We start from the raw sequence: 20139 nt of genomic DNA on the forward strand, positions 1-20139 counted from the left end.
TTCCTTTATTGTATTCCAATTATAAACCATCTAGAAATTCGCTCACTCAAACCTGAGTGAAATAAAACTGGGATGTTTGCACCATATGTTGTACATTGTTCATTATCCAAAACCGGGATAATATGGTGATAATTTTACACCAGTTTGGAATAACGAATTTCTAGTATAACACAAATCATAATTTATTGACAAAATAATCAGTAAAAATGTTAATTTATGTAATTTTAACTCTATACAACCCAAGCATACAACGAAATTGAATAAACAATAGTGAACAGCAAATAAGTAAAGAATATATTTTATCATGTATAAATTGTGTCACCGACATTATGATAAAATAATGCGACAGTCCGAGTCTTAGGATTTACTGCTAAATAAGCGAAACTATAAGGTATGAGATTTCTGCATTCTTTTGGAAATAAAACTGTGTCGTTAGAATCGAAAGCGACGATTTTGTACACCTTGGACGAGACTTGTACTCCGGAGCCGGGAATTTTTTCGACACTGAAACAAGCAAAACCTGAATCAACTCAAATTTATGAGAGAAATAAATTGTTATTATTATCGTAATTCATAATAATATAGTATGATTTACTCACGCGAGTATATCTTTATAAACGTATTTCATTGCGTTCAAATACGGTTCAATAACTACGTCGTCTTGACACCATTGGCCACCGGTAGAGAAATGCTGCAACAGCCGAAACATGAATTCTGAGCGCTCGTCTTCGCTGTACAACAAATATTCTTCGCATTCGTCTTCAAACAACATCTAGACGTTAAAATATTCATGGCTATTACAGTATTACTCAATCGCGGCAAGATCGCATCAACGCTCAATATTATAATATAATATACTATATTAAATATAGTATAATATATTCATGTATTCCATGTAGTGACCCGCTTACATATATATCGCCATATCGGACATTGGTATAATATATTTAGGTCTATGACCTATGTTGTAATATAATGTGGACATGTGGTGCCTTGATTAGGGATAGGTCGTGACGTCGTGTTAGTGAGTGGCAAGTTACTGTTTTCAGTACACCTGCTAGCTAGGTAGTGAAGTATGAAAAGTTTTCACACGCGCGTTTTATGCATATTATTTTGTATAATTATAATATATAATATTATACTTAATAATTTTAGTAGTAATCATATAATTATAAAATTAAAAAAATTATTAATCAAACAAATCGCGGTCCAAAATTCACTATATATATATATTCATTATACGTCGCTGTAAAATCAATTAATTTAAAATTTTATAATATATTATAATTTATAAAATCAATGCTCTTATATAATATTAAACCGTCAGGTACCTACCAACCTACTATGGGCTATAATATTAATCTAATTTTTATAAAATATTCCCGTCAACTCGTTAACTGTAGGGTGTTTATTCAGGGTTAAGTTTTGAATTCGCATGTGTACGTCGTACGCATAGGAGCAAATCACAGGTGGGCTAAAGCCCCCCCCCCCCCAAACATCCCATTAGCTCCCTCTAAATAAACAGTTTATTAGATGTGTGGGATTGAAGCTCCCTCGCTCACATTGATGTTAAAAATGTTAGCCCCACCTGAAATTTTAATGGTGTATCAGTAAACAGTGCATAAGCGTGCGCACAGGAGGGGTGGTCCACTCTACGAGACGTACCGACATTATTTTGTATACATAGTAATACATGATCTAAACATCACGATTTTTGATTTTTTAAATCATAAAATATTAAATAGGTAGGTGAAAAATAACATTAATACTCAATGATAATAAATAATAAGGGGGACGGAGTGGCCGAGTGGACTAAGACGACGGTTGTGACGCACACCGGCGCTGGTTCAAACCTCGGTATACGGGTGGCATTTTTCTTAGGGCAAGTCATGGTGTCCGGAGAACAAGTGCCGCCATCCCCCATCCGGGCAGGTAGATACCTACAGGTGCCCACTTGAAAATCTCCCAAAACTACACACACGTGTTACCAACCAACAGTATCCTCCCCTACAAACAAAGAAATAGCTAATGGCCATAGGTAGTTGCCGGACTTAATAATCAATTAAAAAAAAAAAAAAAAATAATAATAAATTAAATGTCTTTAAATATAAAATTGATAACATATTACCATTACAGATTGCGAAATTGTATTTATTTAAAATTTAAAACTGTGTTGATAATTAAAATATTTCTTATTTAATTTTAAAAAAATATGTAACTGTTTTTTATCATATGAATGATTTGTGCCTTAAATAGTGGGCGATTATGAGTACCTAGGTAAATTGAAGTATGCGACATTTTAATTGTTTCTTCCATCAGAGTTCAGGTTTCTTAATGTTTATTGACTTAGCCCACCCTACCACAAATGCCTGCGCACGCCTATGAAACAGTGTATCTATGGCGTGTACATAATATCATTGATTAAATATTTATATTAATATATATTACTAGCTGATCCCGCTGGCGCCTGGCACTTCGTTGCCCGTTAAATGTACCAATTCTACAGACTACATGACTTAAACTTTGTTCAATTCGTTATTTAATATTCGGTGTATGGTGTTCAAAATTTATCTTAACTTTTCTGCTGCCCGGAATAAAAATTCTGATTCGCAGCAGTATATTACCAGGTAGGCAATCTACCTGCGGTAGATCGCGAACCCCGTGCTGTTTGTACGTAAGTGTATGATTTAACTCTAAAGTATCAAAATTGTACCAAGTTTGTCATTTTTACTTAATTCCTCCTACGGAGGATTAATATAATCAATTAATACAAAATCCTAACGCAACCGTACTAAAATCCGACGAATAAAAAAAAACAAATTTACCACTTTTTTAATTAGCCTATCTTCTTCCCAGAGGTCTAATCTACACACAAACATTCATTTTTATCTATACTAATATATAAAATGATAGCGTTTGTTTGTATGTTCGGGATAAACTCCGAAACTACTGAACCGATTTCGAAAATTCTTTCACAAACTCAAAGCCACATTCTACGTGAGTGTTATAGGCTAATTTAAAAAGGGAAGTGATCACAATCAACATTTTCGTTTTTTAATGGTTGCTATGGGTTATATATATAGATAAAAATAATTGTATAGACGTTGTTGTTTTTGGCCATGTCGCCAGGTGTGCATTTAAGAGGCCATAATTCCACTTATCCCACTTATCCCACAGCGTAAAAACTTCACAGAAACCATCTACATATCAATTTTAATGTGTCCTGAAATTTTTATCGAAATCGATTTGGTGGATCTTGAGTTATAAAATGTATTCAAAATGTACACTTATTTTTATATGTATAGATAATATATCATAATTAGGTACCTATACGCATATTATAATAATATAGTTTGGACGTTTGGTGGTCGATATGACGATATTCCCCAATCGTATTTTATTGATTCCAATAATTCCACGTAATATAACAATTTGAAAATTATATTTTATATTTTAGTTACTACCTTATTTATAATACTTTTCCACTAATCTACAGCTCGATACCTATTTAGGGGGGGGGGGGGTCGATACGGTGTATTATATATCAACGAAAATGACTTCATCACGGGAAAAAATCTCACGCCCTGTAGAATAGTCGGATTTTGTTAACATTTTTTTTATTTAAAATAAAAGAATATTTTTCAGGTCGGATCAAAAGCTGAATTTTCATTTTACTTTAAATAGTGGTAGAAAATTACGTTTGAAAAAGAACAAATATTGTGCATTATTTAAATGCATATTTTTGCTTATATTATTATAATTTTGAAAATCGGGCCTTGATCCGAATGATTTTTTGAATAAAAAAAAATTAACGATACCCGACTATTCTACAGGGCGTGAGAAATTTTCCTGTAAGTCATGTTTTTGTACTAAAAAACGCACCGGCTCCGACGCCCTTTAGGACAAATTATGGACCTACTTATAATTGTTAGTATAAGTATAACTACCTATAATGTATTGACATAAGTGTATAACAACTAATAAAAGTATTTACATTTACAACATAAGCGCAAATGCCAAATAGTATTTAATATCGGGGGGGGGGGGGGGAGCTAAAGCCCTAGGTACTACAATTTTGAATAAGCTTAACACAAATGTAAGAAATGTTTGGGGGAGGCCTTAGCCCCTATTTGTGCCTATGATTTACAATGGTTAAGTTCTTAACTCCATACACTTTTTCAGATTCTAAAATATTATATAACTATATTGTAAGAAATTAAGAGCTAAGCAGTAAGAAGTTCTTATATATAGGCTATAACGATAATCTCCGAACAAAAGACCGGCGAAAAACAGTTCGGTAAATAAAGTCCGAGAATAAAAGTCCCAAATTTAAAAATTATTAAGTTGGGTCACCTAATCTTTGATTATCTTTCAGTATCACACACTTGGTAGTGATAGGGTATATTATAGTCATTCGACAATTATGGGTGCTAATTCGCAAAATTAAACTCGAGGATAGAGCCGATAGGGCAAGTATTGCACTAACTACTAAGTAGCACGGGACAAAAAATATAAAAATCTAAAACCATTCAAAAAAATATGAGGCTCCAAACGTTATGCGAACGCATTAAAAACTCTGAGTTAGGTGTTGGAAACAATATTAGGACACAGACACACGGCCAAGGTTATAGACTATAAAGATATATTTTTTATTTAATAGAGTAGTAATATTAGGCGGTGCACACGAATTGCGTACCAAGTCAGGTAAACGAACCTTTTTGAACGAATTGCGTCCCGGACGCAATTCATGTTACTTTTTGCCTTAAGATATTTTTTAGTGGTTTCCAAATTTATTAAAATTTTTTAACAATTTAAATATTTATCACAAATATTATTATTATATGAAAACTAGCTTTTAGTGGGTTTGTACTTTTATAGATATTTTTATAAAAATATTACGGACCATACGGACTTTCCAATCAATAAGTAACTATGGATTACAAGCGAGGCACTATATAAGATAACATCACACATAGCATGATGTAGTATAATCATGTTAACACCACAGTGATTAGATACAATTTGACCCGATACAATTTGTATTAATTAATAACTCGGACACTGGCATAGTTTTGTTTTCATGTCAAACTAACTTAAGCTTTTTTAGCAAAATAAGTGTATTTTATGTAGATGGAACTTTTGAATACTGTACTAAATTTTTCTGTCAGTTATTCACAATTCATTGATTTCATAATGGTTTTTATATTCCACTTGTATTTTTTCTATTAAAAGATAAGCAAACATTGAGTTACTTAGAGGCATTTCAAGGAATTAATCACGAAATAATTAAAATAAATCCCTCATTTTCCCCAAAAATTAATTTACGTGGATTTTGAAAAGGCAATACACAATGCAGTTAATAGAACATGGCCAAAAACCTTAATAAGAGGTTGTCGATTTCGTCTCTGCCAGTCTTGGTGGAGAACAATACAAGAACTAGTCTTGGCTTCAGACTATATCCAAAATAATGAAATAGGCAAGTACTTAGCATTGACGTTTGGATTATCTTTCCTAGAACCACATTCTTTGAAATGTCTGCTCTTCAACCAGATGAACACAAAATTACAGAATTTGCTAATTATTTAGTAGATACATACATACACGAAAATTCAATATTTCCTCCAGATTTATGGGCAGAAAACAATGCAAGCTCACAAAGAACCACCAACGCGTGCGAATCATTTCATTCAAAATTTAACAAATTTTTTGATTCTCCTCATCCAAACATATCACATTTTTAGAAGTTTTAAAAAATATGCAAACCGATACAACAATATTGATAAGAAGTAGTCTTGAAAAACGACGAGTACCAAGAAAACCAATAAGGGAAAGAATACGATTTATAGAAAATAAAATAAATCAATTAAATAATAATGAAATCACGATTAAAGATTATGTTAACATATTAGCCAATAAATATAAATACAGACAAAATTAAATCAATACTTTTGATATTAACCTATGACTCATAAATCTAATAAACTTTTTTTAAAAAATGTGAATATGACCATATGATATTATGATTTTTCAATTTAAATTTGTTAAAAATATGTGAATATAACGACTTATTATATACGAAATTATGTTTTCACAGCTTTAATTTTTTTTTAAAAATAATATGTGAATATGACCATTTATACCTATGATATTATGATTTTACAATTTAAATTTGTTAAAAATATGTGAATATGACAATTTATTATATACGATATTATGTTTTCACAGACATATCTTTATTATTTCAATGTCATTTTAAGAACCACTCAACTGTAGATAAAAAGGTAACACGAATTGCGTCCGGGACGCAATTCGTTCAAAAAGGTTCGTTTACCTGTTTTGGTACGCAATTCGTGTGCGCCCAATATTAGGTGTGTATTATCATAATTAATGTAATTTTTTTAAATTTTTATTGTATTTTTACTGTGTATTTGGTGTGTACCTATGTGTATTATTATTATAATATAAATATACATTTTTACCCGACTTTTATTCCATCTGACTTTTTTGACCAGACTTTTTTCGGTGGACTTTTAAGTAGAATACGTATTATAACAGGTATACTATATACAGTATACTGTATACCTCATACCTGGTTGCCTACAACCTACACCTACTGGAAAAATAATTTAATAATCTTGAGTAATAAATTATGGTATTTTAGCATCATATTTTAAAGTTTAAATTATCAAAGTATCAACTATATAGTTAAAAAGTGCGTAAACTTATGGGGAATACCGTATAGAGTATATCAACCCCTATGTGTACAGTGTTCGCAATTAAGAATTAAAATACTTATACGAATTATACCATTTTCAGCTTATTTGAAATGTACATGCCGTCTTTGAACACTTCCATACACTGTCGTATCGCGTGGTTATCGTCGTCGCCAGAGCCGCTGCAACTGACGATGCCGTTATTCGGGTCCAAGAGCCTGTCGAAGAATGTCATCGAAGTGACGTTGCAGGGAATGGATTCAGTCTGCACTTTAGCTACGTCGCTTCCTAAAAATACGAGTACAGTAATACAAGATGGATATTTTATAAAACCACTTCAACCAAAAAATAATAATAGATAGGAAGGTTTTAAACAAAATGGTCGGTGCAAGCTACCCTTATTCTTAATAATATTCCCATACAACTAAAATAAATATAATAATACTGTAATGATTTTTCAAGAATTTTAATTTTTAAATTCTTAAAAACTAGGTTTTAATTTAAATGATTCAAAAAAAAAAAAATCTAAAATGCGAAAGGTAGACCTTTCCAAACATTCTAAACTATATTATTAACAAATAACAATATTTTAGATCTATTTAGTTAATTAGTAGGTAACTATTGGCTATCCTACTGGCTACTACCTACTATCATTGATTACAATGGCGTAGCCAGGAATTTTGTATGGGGGGGGGGGGGCTAAGTATACAATTACAATACCAGAATGCCTATATGTCTTTTATTTACACTCTATATTTTTTATTAATCTTGATAAAATTCTAAGGTCAACACAGTCAATGGGGGGGGGGGGGCTATAGCCCCCTTAGACCGCTCCCCTGGATACGCCACTGATTGATTATAAATATTAAATAGTATCGTATTTACTATTTATAATCAATGCCCAATGGCATAATTTATTGCACTATGTATGAATAAACAATATTATTTAGTATATTGTATTATATGATTCATGCTAAAAAATAAAATACTTGCCGACAAATTGACTGAAACTTGCCTGAACGTTTTTTGTTACGTTGTAGTCCCGAAAGAAATCCTAAAAAAATGTTAATTGTTGTTACATATTTTATATAATTATATATGGGTATCTATTCCTGACTCCTGACTCCGGTTATAATAGTATAAAATATTAGGTAGGTATTATTTATTAGGTACTTTGTTAGATCAAAAATTATCATAATATCAAACCAATGCAAACTGGTCAATGTCATCCGGTAAAAACTCTTGATTGAACGCGTAATAATGAACATGTAAACATTCCTTCATTGACCTGTGACAAAATAATACGTATACCGCAGTGTATAAGTGTATTGCTAATATAAATCATTACCAAAAGGCCAAACAAACAAAATTTGAAAAATGTGTATCTAAAAGAATAAACATTGGTAGGTACTTATAACCTATATATATATAGTATATATTTAATACTTATACTTATATTATATGGCTTTTTAATACTTCCGATCAGTCATATACTGATATTATTAGCTATTTCGTTAGATACTTAGTCACTTAGATGATTCAACAACATGATCATGCAACTAGACCCCTGTTAAAACGACTAAACACAACTACACAAGACACAAGTGTTACGAATTATCTACCTATATGTATTCAAGTTTTTAAATATTATAATTAAAATTAAATTAATTTGGTTGTAAATTATTATTATACATTACACATTGTAATCATTATTCATTATATTATTACCCTTATATTTTATAATAAACAGTGGCGTACCCAGGAATTTTTAAAAATGAGGGTCCAAATATTTTTAACATGTAAAAATTATACAATCAGAGGTGCACCTAAAAATGCACCTAAAAAATTTTTAATTCTATAAATAAATGGGGGTTCCAGACCCGACCGCCCCACCCCCTCCTTGGGTACGCCACTGGGGTAGACCCTTAGCCACCCTCAGCTCTGTATATTATTACATATACGTGGTAACTGGTATTAGTGTATTACTCAATGTCTCAATACTCAGTATTAGGTTAGGTACATTACGCTTAATTTAAATAATAATATATATTATCTATATACCTATCATCTGTCATATGTATTTTAGTATTTATAATGTATATACCTATATAGTTTAAATAGTTACAAAAGCTATTGTTGATTAGGTAATGTAACTTATAATTGATTATAATTATATATATTGTATAGATAGGTCGTAGGTACCAATGTACCATCGTAAATGTTTAAATAATTAATAAGGTAGGTATACATTTTATTATATTTACATTTATCAATATTTTTACTAATTTTATACCCATAACTAATGCTATTATTAAATTTTAAATTTAAATTGTACACACCATTTGAGAAGATATCCTTGAACAATCTTATTATACAGTCCGACTGGTTCTTTTTTAGGAAGATGATAAAATGTATAATATGTTAAAGTAGACATGACGATATTATGGAAATTACTATTTTTAGTGAAATATAATAATATACATATGCATAGAATAACAATATTACATAATATATTATTTTTACCTATTTACATTGAGTTATAGGTTTAACAGCAATGAACGAATTTATCATACAGATCTAACAAATATGAAACTATAGCAACTATCCGTCTATCCTTGATAGTTTCACCATCTAATATAATTTTAACGATAGGACATGGGTAGGTAGGTACCTCAATTCTTGACACGTTGTTATGGTAATGTTAGGATTTATGTAGGGCCGTTAGATAATCACAAATCAATACAAAACATTACCTATTGGCTATTACCTGGTAGTTGGTACTTATTAAAACTACAGACTACAATTTTTATAGAAGAATTCAAGTATAATACTTGAAATTCCGAATTCGTAAGCAGCAGTCAGCAGAAGTATATAACCAAGCCCGGATTAAGGGGGGGGCCAGGAGGGGCCATGGCCCTGGGCCCACGGATATTAAACAAAAGTGGGCCCTTGGCGAATAGTACTTTTTTTATTAAATCAGAAATATTTGGATATAGTAATAATAGTATATTTCGTAAATCAAAACTCAAAAGAAACATGTAAAATATAATATATTAAATGCGATAAAATACAAAGATTTGCAATGATAATAAATAATAATATAAACTTATATCATTATTATTATTATACATTAACGTTTCCTATAAGCTATACGCCTATACATAGAGTACTCTGTGGTGGGCTAAATACTATATTGATAATGGATATGGAATATGGATATCACCTATGTTATTATTATGCTATCGACTATCGTCTATTTTTAGCAGGATGATAATGATAATGCAATGGAATTATAGGAATCACGAGTACAGTCTGTACTACAGTGAATACCGTCGATTACGATTTACGACGGTTGAAACATCATTACTAATAATAGATTTAGTTATCAAACTGTTTTTGATGATAAAACATATTCCTCAATAATTATTATTTATTAACCAGACGAATTCTATTTATGTTATTTTTCTACGATAACAATACTGAAACAAGTCTTGTCTCTTGTATAGTCTTCAGTCGAAGTCATAATAACGTTTAACGTTTAACAGTGGTTAGTGTTAGTGTTTTGTTTTACAAATACAACTTATAACTTATATTATTGAAATTTGAAGTAAAAGTCGAATATGAGTGGCTGTAAAAAATATTTAAGCGGTGCTCAGAAGAGAAAAAAGAAGAAAGAAGATCTTTTAATGACATCTGCTGTTAAGTGCAATAAAATAACTGGATTTTTTTCTTTAACTAATGAAAGTGACGATAAACTAGTTTCAAATGTTATAGAAATAGATCATAGTATCTCAAAGGAAAATATAAACAATGAAACTAATATCAATTGTAAGTACCTTTGAATTTTAACTAGAATAATGAACGCATTCAAACAATAATATTTATAATTTATCATATTATATAACCCATGTTATGTTCATTGTTCAAACACTTAAGTTAAAAAATAAATGTATTTAAATAATTAAATATAATATATCAATATAATAAACATTTTCAATAATTATGTTAGGTATTGTGGATGGTACTGTGGATGGTATTGTGGATGGTATACTTGATGACACTATTGATATAAATAATCATTATAATATACCAGAAGAAGTTAATGCTATTAGTATTGCATGTATGTCATGTAAGTATATAAAATAATATATTAATAAGTAATTAGTATAATACAGTTTAAAATAGGTAAAGTATTTAAATAAAAGTATTTGATTCTTAAATACAAACACATCCAAGACCGTATTTAAAATACTTTCCAAATACTTTATTCGAGAAGTATTTAAAAAGTATTCTAAATACAATAAAAATATTTAAATACATTTACTCAAATACTTAACAAGACTGGACTATAATATAAATAATATAATACATTTTAAATTTAAATATTAATTTTTTTTAGATGATAATGCCAAAAATGTTTCCAGTAATTTAAAAGATAAAATTAATTTGCATGTTGACTTAAAAGAAACTGTTCAGACTGATCACTTAAACAATACTCATTGTAAGTACCTATCAAATATAAATTAATTATAGGTATCTATAGTTTAAATTTTAAATTATTTATTTGTAGGTTTATCACCGGCCAAACAAAATCAAAGTAATAATGGTCTTGAAAATACTAATTCTACTTGTAAGTATAAAAATTAATTTTTTTCACAATATTTGGTGGTTAATGTTTTATTTTCAATATTTGTTATTATTAAAGCTGTTAAGGATACTACGAATATTGGTACAATACATCATGCAGATATTGATGATAACAGCTTTGATGAATTAACCGTTAAAGATCCATATTTTTGGCCAAGTAAAATAAATGATGATTTTGTGGATTATTGTATTAAAAAAGGGCCATCATTTTTTCAAAATAAACAAAAATCGTATACTCAATCTGCACGCATTAGTGGTAAATATAGTACTTAATCATTATTTATTTTTATTGTTATTACTTGTTAAATTTTTTTAATAATTTTCAATAAAGAATTTTTTTTAATAAAACATTCTTATTATAATTTATTTATGTTTATATATCATTGATGTTTAATAATTAAGTTAATTTATTTGATTTTTAGATCATAAAAGACATTTAACGCCTGCAATGTTTGAAAGAACTTTACCTAATGGACAAATATGTGATCGGCTGTGGCTTTTGTATTCTCCAAGTCAGGGTTCAGTATTTTGTTTTATGTGTAAGCTTTTTTCAAAGAATCGTGAAAACTCTTTTGTAAAAAATGGGTTTGATCAATGGAAAAAATTTGAAAAAATATCATACCATGAAAACAGCATGTATCACAGAGAAGCAAATACTACATGGCTACTTCGAGAAAACTCATTAAATTCCGTAAATCAACAAATCTGTAAGCAAATATCTACTGAAACTCAATATTGGATTGATGTTTTAAAACGCGTTGTAGCAGTTATTAAATATTTATCTTCACGTGGTTTACCATTTAGAGGAGACAATGAAGTATTTGGAGTAAAAAATAATGGAAATTACTTAGGACTTCTTGAACTAATTTCTGAGTTTGATCCATTTTTGAAAACCCATATTGAATTGCACGGTAATAAAGGGAGAGGTCATCCATCATACCTATCTACAACAATTTTGAACGAATTAATAACTCTGATAAAGAGACGTGTTATTAATTATATTGAAAATGAAATCAGAGAAAGTAAATATTTTTCATTAATTTTGGACTCAACTCCGGATTTATCTAAGGTAGATCAAATGGCAATAGTATTAAGATATTGTACATCACATAATGTACAAGAGAGATTATTAGAGCTTAAACCTATTGATAGTCACAAAGGTGAGTCAATCTTTAAATTGTTAGAAGATTTTCTTAAAAATTCTAAACTTGATATTTTAAATTGTCGCGGTCAGTCATATGATAATGCTCCTAATATGAGTGGAACTTATGAAGGACTACAAGCATATGTAAAAAAAAAGTGTGATTTAGCTATTTATGTACCTTGCACTGCTCATTCACTTAACCTAGTCGGAGTTCACAGTGTGAATTGTTGCTTAGAAGCAGTAAATTTTTTTGGGTTTCTTCAGTCACTGTATAATTTTTTCAGTAGTGCTACTCACAGATGGAATATATTAACTACATCTATAGAAAAAAGTGATAGTAATCGATTACTAGTATTAAAATCTTTAAGTGATACTAGATGGTCATGTCATACAGAGTCTTGTAAAGCATTAATAAATAATTACACTAAAATTATTGAAGTATTAGAAACTATAATAAGTCCTAATAGTAAAGAAAATGAAGATACTAAAAGAAATGCTAGACCATTATTAAAAAAAATTTTAAAAAAAGAAACTGGATACATGGCACTTTTATGGAATGACATTTTAGAAAGATCCAACAAGACCTCAATACAGTTGCAAACAATAAATTGTGATCCTTTAAAAGCTCTTAATTTACTTATATCATTAAAGCATTATGTATCAAATTTGAGGAAGTGCAGTACATTATATGAAAATAAAATAAATCAACTTAGTCCTAAAATAAAAGAGAAATACTCCGATGAACAAGAGAGAATAAAAAAAAAGAAATTTCCAAATGACTCTGGTTGTAATCAGGTATCTTTAAGTGGTCATGACAAGTTTAGAGTAGAGACTTATTATGTTATTATAGATAGTTTTTGTTCACAATTAGAAAAACGAATTGAAGCTTATAGTTTTCTAAAAAACAATTTTTTGTTCATCACAAAATTACATGTTGTTTTACCACAAGATACTGATGAAGAAGAAGAAGTTAATAAAAGTCTTGAAAATTTTATTTTATTGTATAAAAAAGATGTTGATAATACTATACAAAATGAAATTATACAATTCAAAAAATATTGGTCTATCAGTAAACCTTCATATGATGACACACAAGATTATCTGCTAGATATTTGGAAGCATTTCAATGAAAAAAATCTATTACTTTCTTTTCCTAATTTGTATACTGCAATTAAAATATATCTAACCATACCTATTGCAAATTGTTCGGCTGAAAGAACATTCTCCAAATTAGCTCGAATAAAAAACAAGTATAGAACAAGCTCTTCTCAAGAAAATTTAAATAGTTTTATGGTTTTGTGTTCAGAGAGTGATGTTTTGGAGGTAATTAATACCGATGATATAATTAAAGAGTTTGCTGCCCAAAAATCTAGAAAAAAATATTTTTAATAAAATTTTTATTTTTGTATTTAAAAAAAAAATAAGAAATAAATTGATGAATATATTTTTTTTTCTGAAATATTTTTATTTGTGGGTCACCAAAATTTTGATTATGGATATGGGCCCCTAAAATTGTTTGGCCCCAGGCCCAAAATTATCTTAATCCGGGCTTGTATATAACCACGTCTATAGTGGATAAAACCTATGGAGGAAAACCAAATTTTTAACTACCTACCAACGGTAAATTTACTTATTCCCCCGATTGTTTTCGGTCTATAGTAGGACATTTCCTCCCCTCGATATATTTTTGATGCGGATATTTTCCACCATTTTTTTTAAGTTTATTATTGGCCAATAATATTGAATTTGATAATTCGGTTTTTTCATATTAATTGAAAACCGGAACCGGAACCGGAACCCATTGGCGTAACTAACATAAATTTTAGCCCTTCCCCCCTTCATAATTCCTAGTCCCGCTAACACTATTGTATGTAATGACCCTGTGTAAGACGTATCATGTCGGGTAGTTTTTACTAAATAAATACTATTTAGAAGTTGTCAATAAACTAAACACAAAAATAATCGAAAAAAACGAATGATTATTAATAAATAGTGATAACGATTAACGAGCAACGATGACAAGCCGACAATCGCTGTGCCTGCCGGCTGCCAGCCACATACTTTTTGCTAAAAATAGAATCAGATTTTATATTATCTTCGTCCTACTCTAACTTCTAAGTAAAACGGTTGTGTGTTTGCGTCTGATAGTTGGTACTCGAGTCAACGTCGTTATTATTTTAGATTCTGAGCGAAGCGATGAATGTATTGATTTTACAGTGATGTGTTTTTTTTTTTGTGTCTGTCATCACCTTTTAGGACAGTAAAAGTGCTTGAATTTTCTTCAACAGTAACTTTTCTGATAGGAAAGTGAATCTAGTTGGTAGTTTGGGTGGTCAAAAGTAAAAATTTCCCAGTAGTTTTCAAACGCGACGTGAAAAACCAAAGAAAAATTAAGGAAAAACGGAAATTTTTACGCAAAATCTGTTTTTGAGAAAATCGATTTTGGTTTTTGGTGCAACTCTAAAACAAATGACCGTAGGTACATGAAATTTTGACTGAATGTTTGTATTAGCATTTTCTATACACGATACAATTTTGAAAATAATTTGACTCTTTTTGAGCTGTTTACGGACATTGACAATTTTCAATTTTTTTAGTTTTTTTTCTATAAATACCAATAAAATTTTATTTGTTTGGTAAAAAAGTGTGAACATTTAATATAAGGCTCCTGATATATCGTTCTAATAGCAGTTGAAAAATATTAAAATTACATAAACACAATTTTTTTTTATAAGCATTTAAAGTTCAAATTTTGGCAAAATTTACCAAATTTATAATTTAATAATTTTTTTTAGTTAAAAATGTATAAAATGTTTAACTTTTATAGCTAAGGATTGAAAATTTAAAACAAGGCTCCACGTCAATAGGTTATATATAAATTACTTTATTTACAATAATATCATCAAATATACTTGGTAATATCATAGGCTGACTGACCGTTTTCGCTCAGAATCGTTTTTCTTATACAATGATATTATATCATTGAATTCAAATTTAACACCATCCATTACAGTGACCCACTTGTAACCTACTGTACAGCAGAGCGACATCCACTTACCCACCTTTTTCTTGTTTAAAACGGTGTGGTGACAGCTTTTCATCGAATCCGCGTTTAGTTAAAATTCGCCAATAGTGAGCGGAGGCTTAAGCTGTAATAGTTATCTATAAAATTACTTTAACTTTCACTTATTTAAAAAAAAAAATAAACTTGTATCTAAAATAGTACTTAATAATATGTTAATATTTTAATGTTCATATAAATACCACTTTTTTTTTATTATTTTTTTTATACATGTCATACACAGTGTATAATAATAAACTAATATTATAATTTGGGAGATGGTAAACTGCGACAAAATTAACCTTTTTCTAAAAATTGATATTATGAAAACTGCGACAAAAAAAAAATTACATTATACAATCTGCAAAAAACCGATAAGATACATTTTACAAACTACGGAATTTTATTTTATATACCTTCTTTTTATGCAGCTACCTATATATATATATCGAGATGATAACCTATATATACGTTTATCATTTAATTATGTATAATATGCATAATTATATTTGTTTCCTTATCAAAAAGTTTTCATTTTTGTTAGTCGTAATATTCAAATTTATTAGAACTTTATGTACTTCATTAATTTAATAATGAATGTTATTTGTGGGACAAGTTGGGGGGGGGGGGGTGTGGGGGGCAGAGCCTCCCACATTTTTACTTATTTTAAATATGTTAGGGCTGAAGCCTCCCTAACTTTGAGGTCAAGTTATATCTATGCCGGAACCAAAACTAAAAGCTTTAAAACACGAACACCGGTTAAAAAACCATAACTGAAACCTAAAATCTTCTAAAAACCGTATATTTTTTGTACGAAACCCAAACCGGAACCATAGGATTGCCGATTGAAAACCCGTTCTTAAATAATTTAAGACTAATATCGGTTTCTTCAAATTTTATAAAGATAATTACCTACCTGTATATTATAAAAAGTTTTCAATGTATACAAATTAACTGTCACGTTTGAAAACATCAGGAAATATCTCTTTGTGCAGTGTAATTTTCAAGGTAAAGAAATTAATAAAAAAAAAGAATTAAAACATTTAAATATGGTTTTGTTTTTACTTAAAAGGACACGGAAGAACACTAAAATAATAAACCTGCAGGCTGCAATTACCTTTTTAAAATTAAATTTATTAAATCATTTTAAATTTAAGTAATAATATTTTAATACAGTAATATATGTAAATTATAAATTTTAATAAAACAAATATTTAATTTTACCACATATTTGTTATACTTAATTTTTTTGGGGCATATCTTCATGCATATACGGAAATTTTTTGGTGAATATTTTAGAGCATATTTGGCCATTTTTTAGAGCTAGAAGTCCCTAAGCCTAGCTAGTTATGAATTTACCTTATTTAAAATTATTACTTTATGCCTTTATGTAAAATACGAGTAGGTATAACACATTTCAGCGTTATATATTTATCATCTATATCTTAGCCCATTTCTACACTTAAATATAACACATCTGCTACTAGAATAAAAAATATTATTTTCTAAAACAAATATAGAAAACATGTACGTATCTACGTTGTTAGTTTTTCAGTTAGGTACTACAAAAAACCAAAATAGAATTCGTTAAAAACTGTTTTGCGTAAAAATCACCGTTGTCTTATTTTGCTTATTAAATGGCACTTGAATATTACTATAAATTGACTTTAAAAAATTACCAACTAGATTCCAATTAGAATAGAAAAAATGTATGAAAAAATAAAAACCACGTTTACCATAGGTAAGGTAATATGAGAAATATTAAATACTTAAGCAATAATACCTATTAAATACCTATTATTAAACTTAATAGTAAGAACATTATCTATGTTAAACGTTTTATTTTTTATGACTAATCAAAAAATCATACATCTCGCTTAAGAATTAAAACATGGAGACAAAATGTTGACGCTCAACTACAGATAATTTTGTTTCCTTTAGATTTGATAATAAGTCCACAAATTAAGATGTATAAATTCATTCACTATGATTCACACTAATATCTAAACTACATCACAAAATTGGATATGCTGAACTCAAATAGTATAATATGTTGTAAGTTTATTACACGGAGCAACACATGCATAGGGTACACCTCTTAAAAATATGTATTATAAAACATTTTTTTTTTAAGGAAATACATTACATTAATAAATACATAACTATTATATTATATTATTTACACATTTATGACAATACAGAAATTAACTTTGTTTAAGCCCTTTAAATCCACGAGCAAGTAGATATTTTTCAGCTGAATCTGATCGACTAGCTTCAGGTTTTACAAATTTTACATTTGAATAAAATTTTATCAAAGTATTTTCAATCTCTGCATTTTGATTACCATCCAGTATTTTAATTAAACATGTTGCACCAACATTTGAGTTTAAAACAGCAAATCTGTAAAATATAAATGGTTTATTTCATATATTTTGTTATTATTGTAATTATTACAATTACTTACTTAACTACTGAATACGCTAATTTTATGATTAAATCATGGTCTAAATGTTTCACTCCTGAAGCGTTAGGTGCCATATCACTTAAAACAACATCTATAGGACGGCTATTTAATAATTCTTTTATCTTTTGCCAAGTTTTTGGAGATGTGAAATCAGAATTTCCTAATAATGTTACTCCTTTTATCGGATACATTTGTTGAAGATCAATACCAATCAGTAAGCCAGTTGGAATTTCACTATCTAATTAGATAAACAAGAAGTACATGTCGGATTAATTAAACAAATTGTATATTAGTGATAGTAAAAATGACAAAAGCATATTTTAAAGGAGAATAATTTATCTCATTTTTATTCTTAAAATAACTACAACATTTGACGATTGTTTAATATGCTATCTACAACATATTTTGTTGTTTAGTATGCAGCTATCTACGGAAAGAACGTTATCTACCAATGTATGTCATACTACTAATATTTTTTTTAGGAATGTGAAACAAATACTAATTTAGTTGATAGTTGATTTTCTAACTTATAACAAGTCAGTTAGTGTTGTTTTTTAAAATTTAAAATGAGTTATTTAACCGTAAGTTATTTTTACTGGCACATCCTTGGGAATAAAGATGTGTGCGCACAATTTTTAAGGGAACGAGAACTACGTATAAACAAGATTACAGAAAACGGGACTGAATCACAAACCATCAAAATGATTTGGAAACGTGTTAAAAACAAGTATGGCATTAAATCATGCAGAGCTACTGACTTATTCAAATATCAACATCAAGATGATAATCGATTCTTGATTTGATAAAAATATACACATATATTTCCAAATTATAATCCAAAATTCAACTTAAACACCAATTTGAACATTGATGTGGTTGAACAATTAATTTTTCATTATGTAGATAGATATTATCAATGGTAGCTGAGCAGAACATTGATGGTAGGTAAACAATAAGTTTGTATTTTCTTAAAAACATAACTTACTAGTAGCATTTGAATTAATTCTAGATGCAGCTACTTGTGACCAGCTACCCGGAGCTGCACCAATATCTATTACACATTGGCCTGGTTTCAATATAGAAAATCTATCATCCATTTGCAATAGTTTGAATGCACTACGACACCTGTATTGAAAATGTATGCCACATTAAATTGTTTTTGCTCAGCATTATGTTAATGATAATTACATTAATTTATTATGTGTAATTCAATATATTACACGATTAAAACATAAATAAATACATTTCATCTACAATACCTATAGCTTTTTATTTTGGCTTTTTCTACATAAGGATCAGTTTTTTGTCGTAATAGCCATTCTTTAGAACTGTGGTTTCTTGTAAATGTTTTCAGGAATGACCAGCTTTTACAAAATTTTATTTTTACCATTATAAAACACAGAAACTCAATAATTAATAAGGTTGATACATAAAATAACATAAAATATTAAACTCAACAGCCGGCACCATTAATATAAATATTTTCAAATTGTCAACACTTATTAGTTACTTATATATGAAAATACTATTAAATACATAATATATTATTTATATTTTTAAGACACAATTAAAGAATACTTTAATGATAATATTTAAAATGTAATCTGTTAAGGTGTTATCACAGAATGGATTTTGGAAATGGCATCATAGAGTAATTATTCTATGTATGGCATAGGGAATTAATATTGATATGATTTCAGAAAAAAGTGTGGAACAAATGGATGGTGGAAAAAGTGGTTACTGGAAGAAATATTTTTTAGAACAAGCACCGTGGATGCTATATTGTGCCATAGAACAATAAATTAATCTGGTCTTTCAATTAAAATTTTTAAGCAATACGCCAATAAGTACATATACTACTGAGTAATAATCTGTATTATTACTCTATGAATATTATTACTCCACAATTTAACTTACAAGTTATAACCACAGATATATATATAATACTAGCTGTCTAGCTGCCCGGGCAAAAGTTACCTCAGGTGAAATAGTTGGAAATAGCCAATATTATAACTTATGTGTATAAGTTCAAGGACTCAAAAATGTATTAATTGTATATATATATTATAGTTGATCCCGTTCACTGCGTTGCTCGTTAAAATATGTACCA

General features: G+C 28.9%; 3 protein-coding genes and 1 long non-coding RNA gene across 6 annotated transcripts; 2 read left to right on the forward strand and 2 right to left on the reverse strand.

The window, feature by feature from the left end:
* Nucleotides 1–203: 203 nt before the first annotated feature.
* Nucleotides 204–15756, reverse strand: LOC132939971 (cilia- and flagella-associated protein 300-like). Of its 3 annotated transcripts, none has more exons than XM_061007419.1 (6): nt 15567–15756; nt 7920–8001; nt 7707–7767; nt 6808–7001; nt 600–772; nt 204–504 (listed from the first exon to the last, which is right to left on the reverse strand). In XM_061007419.1, exons 2-6 carry the CDS (start codon nt 7995–7997, stop codon nt 303–305), a joined length of 708 nt encoding a protein of 235 aa, XP_060863402.1. In that variant the 5' UTR covers nt 7998–8001; nt 15567–15756; the 3' UTR covers nt 204–302. The 3 variants fall into 3 exon arrangements, with proteins under 3 accessions (XP_060863402.1, XP_060863403.1, XP_060863401.1); XM_061007420.1 differs by having other exon boundaries at nt 15563–15756; XM_061007418.1 differs by lacking the exon at nt 15567–15756 and adding an exon at nt 9053–9257.
* On the forward strand, nt 10147–14038 carry LOC132939721 (zinc finger MYM-type protein 1-like). The gene is made up of 6 exons (XM_061007050.1): nt 10147–10541; nt 10723–10842; nt 11113–11214; nt 11284–11343; nt 11419–11616; nt 11783–14038. The coding sequence occupies exons 1-6, from the start codon at nt 10334–10336 to the stop codon at nt 13891–13893; spliced, it is 2799 nt and encodes a 932-aa protein (XP_060863033.1). The 5' UTR covers nt 10147–10333; the 3' UTR covers nt 13894–14038.
* Nucleotides 15757–17606: 1850 nt separating the features above from the next.
* LOC132938578 (rRNA methyltransferase 2, mitochondrial) lies at nt 17607–19621 on the reverse strand. The gene is made up of 4 exons (XM_061005495.1): nt 19289–19621; nt 19015–19154; nt 18030–18267; nt 17607–17965 (listed from the first exon to the last, which is right to left on the reverse strand). Exons 1-4 carry the CDS (start codon nt 19468–19470, stop codon nt 17770–17772), a joined length of 756 nt encoding a protein of 251 aa, XP_060861478.1. The 5' UTR covers nt 19471–19621; the 3' UTR covers nt 17607–17769.
* On the forward strand, nt 18277–19285 carry LOC132938579 (uncharacterized). Its single transcript, XR_009663922.1, has 2 exons — nt 18277–18970; nt 19039–19285. It is a non-coding gene; the product is annotated as an uncharacterized LOC132938579 (long non-coding RNA).
* Nucleotides 19622–20139: the final 518 nt, after the last annotated feature.

This window comes from Metopolophium dirhodum, chromosome 2 (genome assembly GCF_019925205.1).
Source record: "Metopolophium dirhodum isolate CAU chromosome 2, ASM1992520v1, whole genome shotgun sequence".
Classification (NCBI taxonomy): Eukaryota; Metazoa; Arthropoda; class Insecta; order Hemiptera; family Aphididae; genus Metopolophium; species Metopolophium dirhodum.

Bases quoted from the DNA above. Each gene is read 5' to 3' on its own strand.
- LOC132939971 (XM_061007418.1), bottom strand. From the start codon at position 9,147: ATGTCTACTTTAACATATTATACATTTTATCATCTTCCTAAAAAAGAA. The intron at 7,768-7,919 runs GTTTGATATTAT...ACATTTTTTTAG, and splicing joins ACATTGACCAGTTTGCATTG to GATTTCTTTCGGGACTACAA. The intron at 505-599 runs GTGAGTAAATCA...TGCTTGTTTCAG, and splicing joins GTTTATAAAGATATACTCGC to TGTCGAAAAAATTCCCGGCT.
- LOC132938578 (XM_061005495.1), bottom strand. From the start codon at position 19,470: ATGTTATTTTATGTATCAACCTTATTAATTATTGAGTTTCTGTGTTTT. The intron at 19,155-19,288 runs GTATTGTAGATG...TTTTCAATACAG, and splicing joins GCCAAAATAAAAAGCTATAG to GTGTCGTAGTGCATTCAAAC. The intron at 18,268-19,014 runs GTAAGTTATGTT...TTATCTAATTAG, and splicing joins AATTAATTCAAATGCTACTA to ATAGTGAAATTCCAACTGGC.
- LOC132939721 (XM_061007050.1), top strand. From the start codon at position 10,334: ATGAGTGGCTGTAAAAAATATTTAAGCGGTGCTCAGAAGAGAAAAAAG. The intron at 10,843-11,112 runs GTAAGTATATAA...AATTTTTTTTAG, and splicing joins TAGTATTGCATGTATGTCAT to ATGATAATGCCAAAAATGTT. The intron at 11,617-11,782 runs GTAAATATAGTA...TTTGATTTTTAG, and splicing joins TCAATCTGCACGCATTAGTG to ATCATAAAAGACATTTAACG.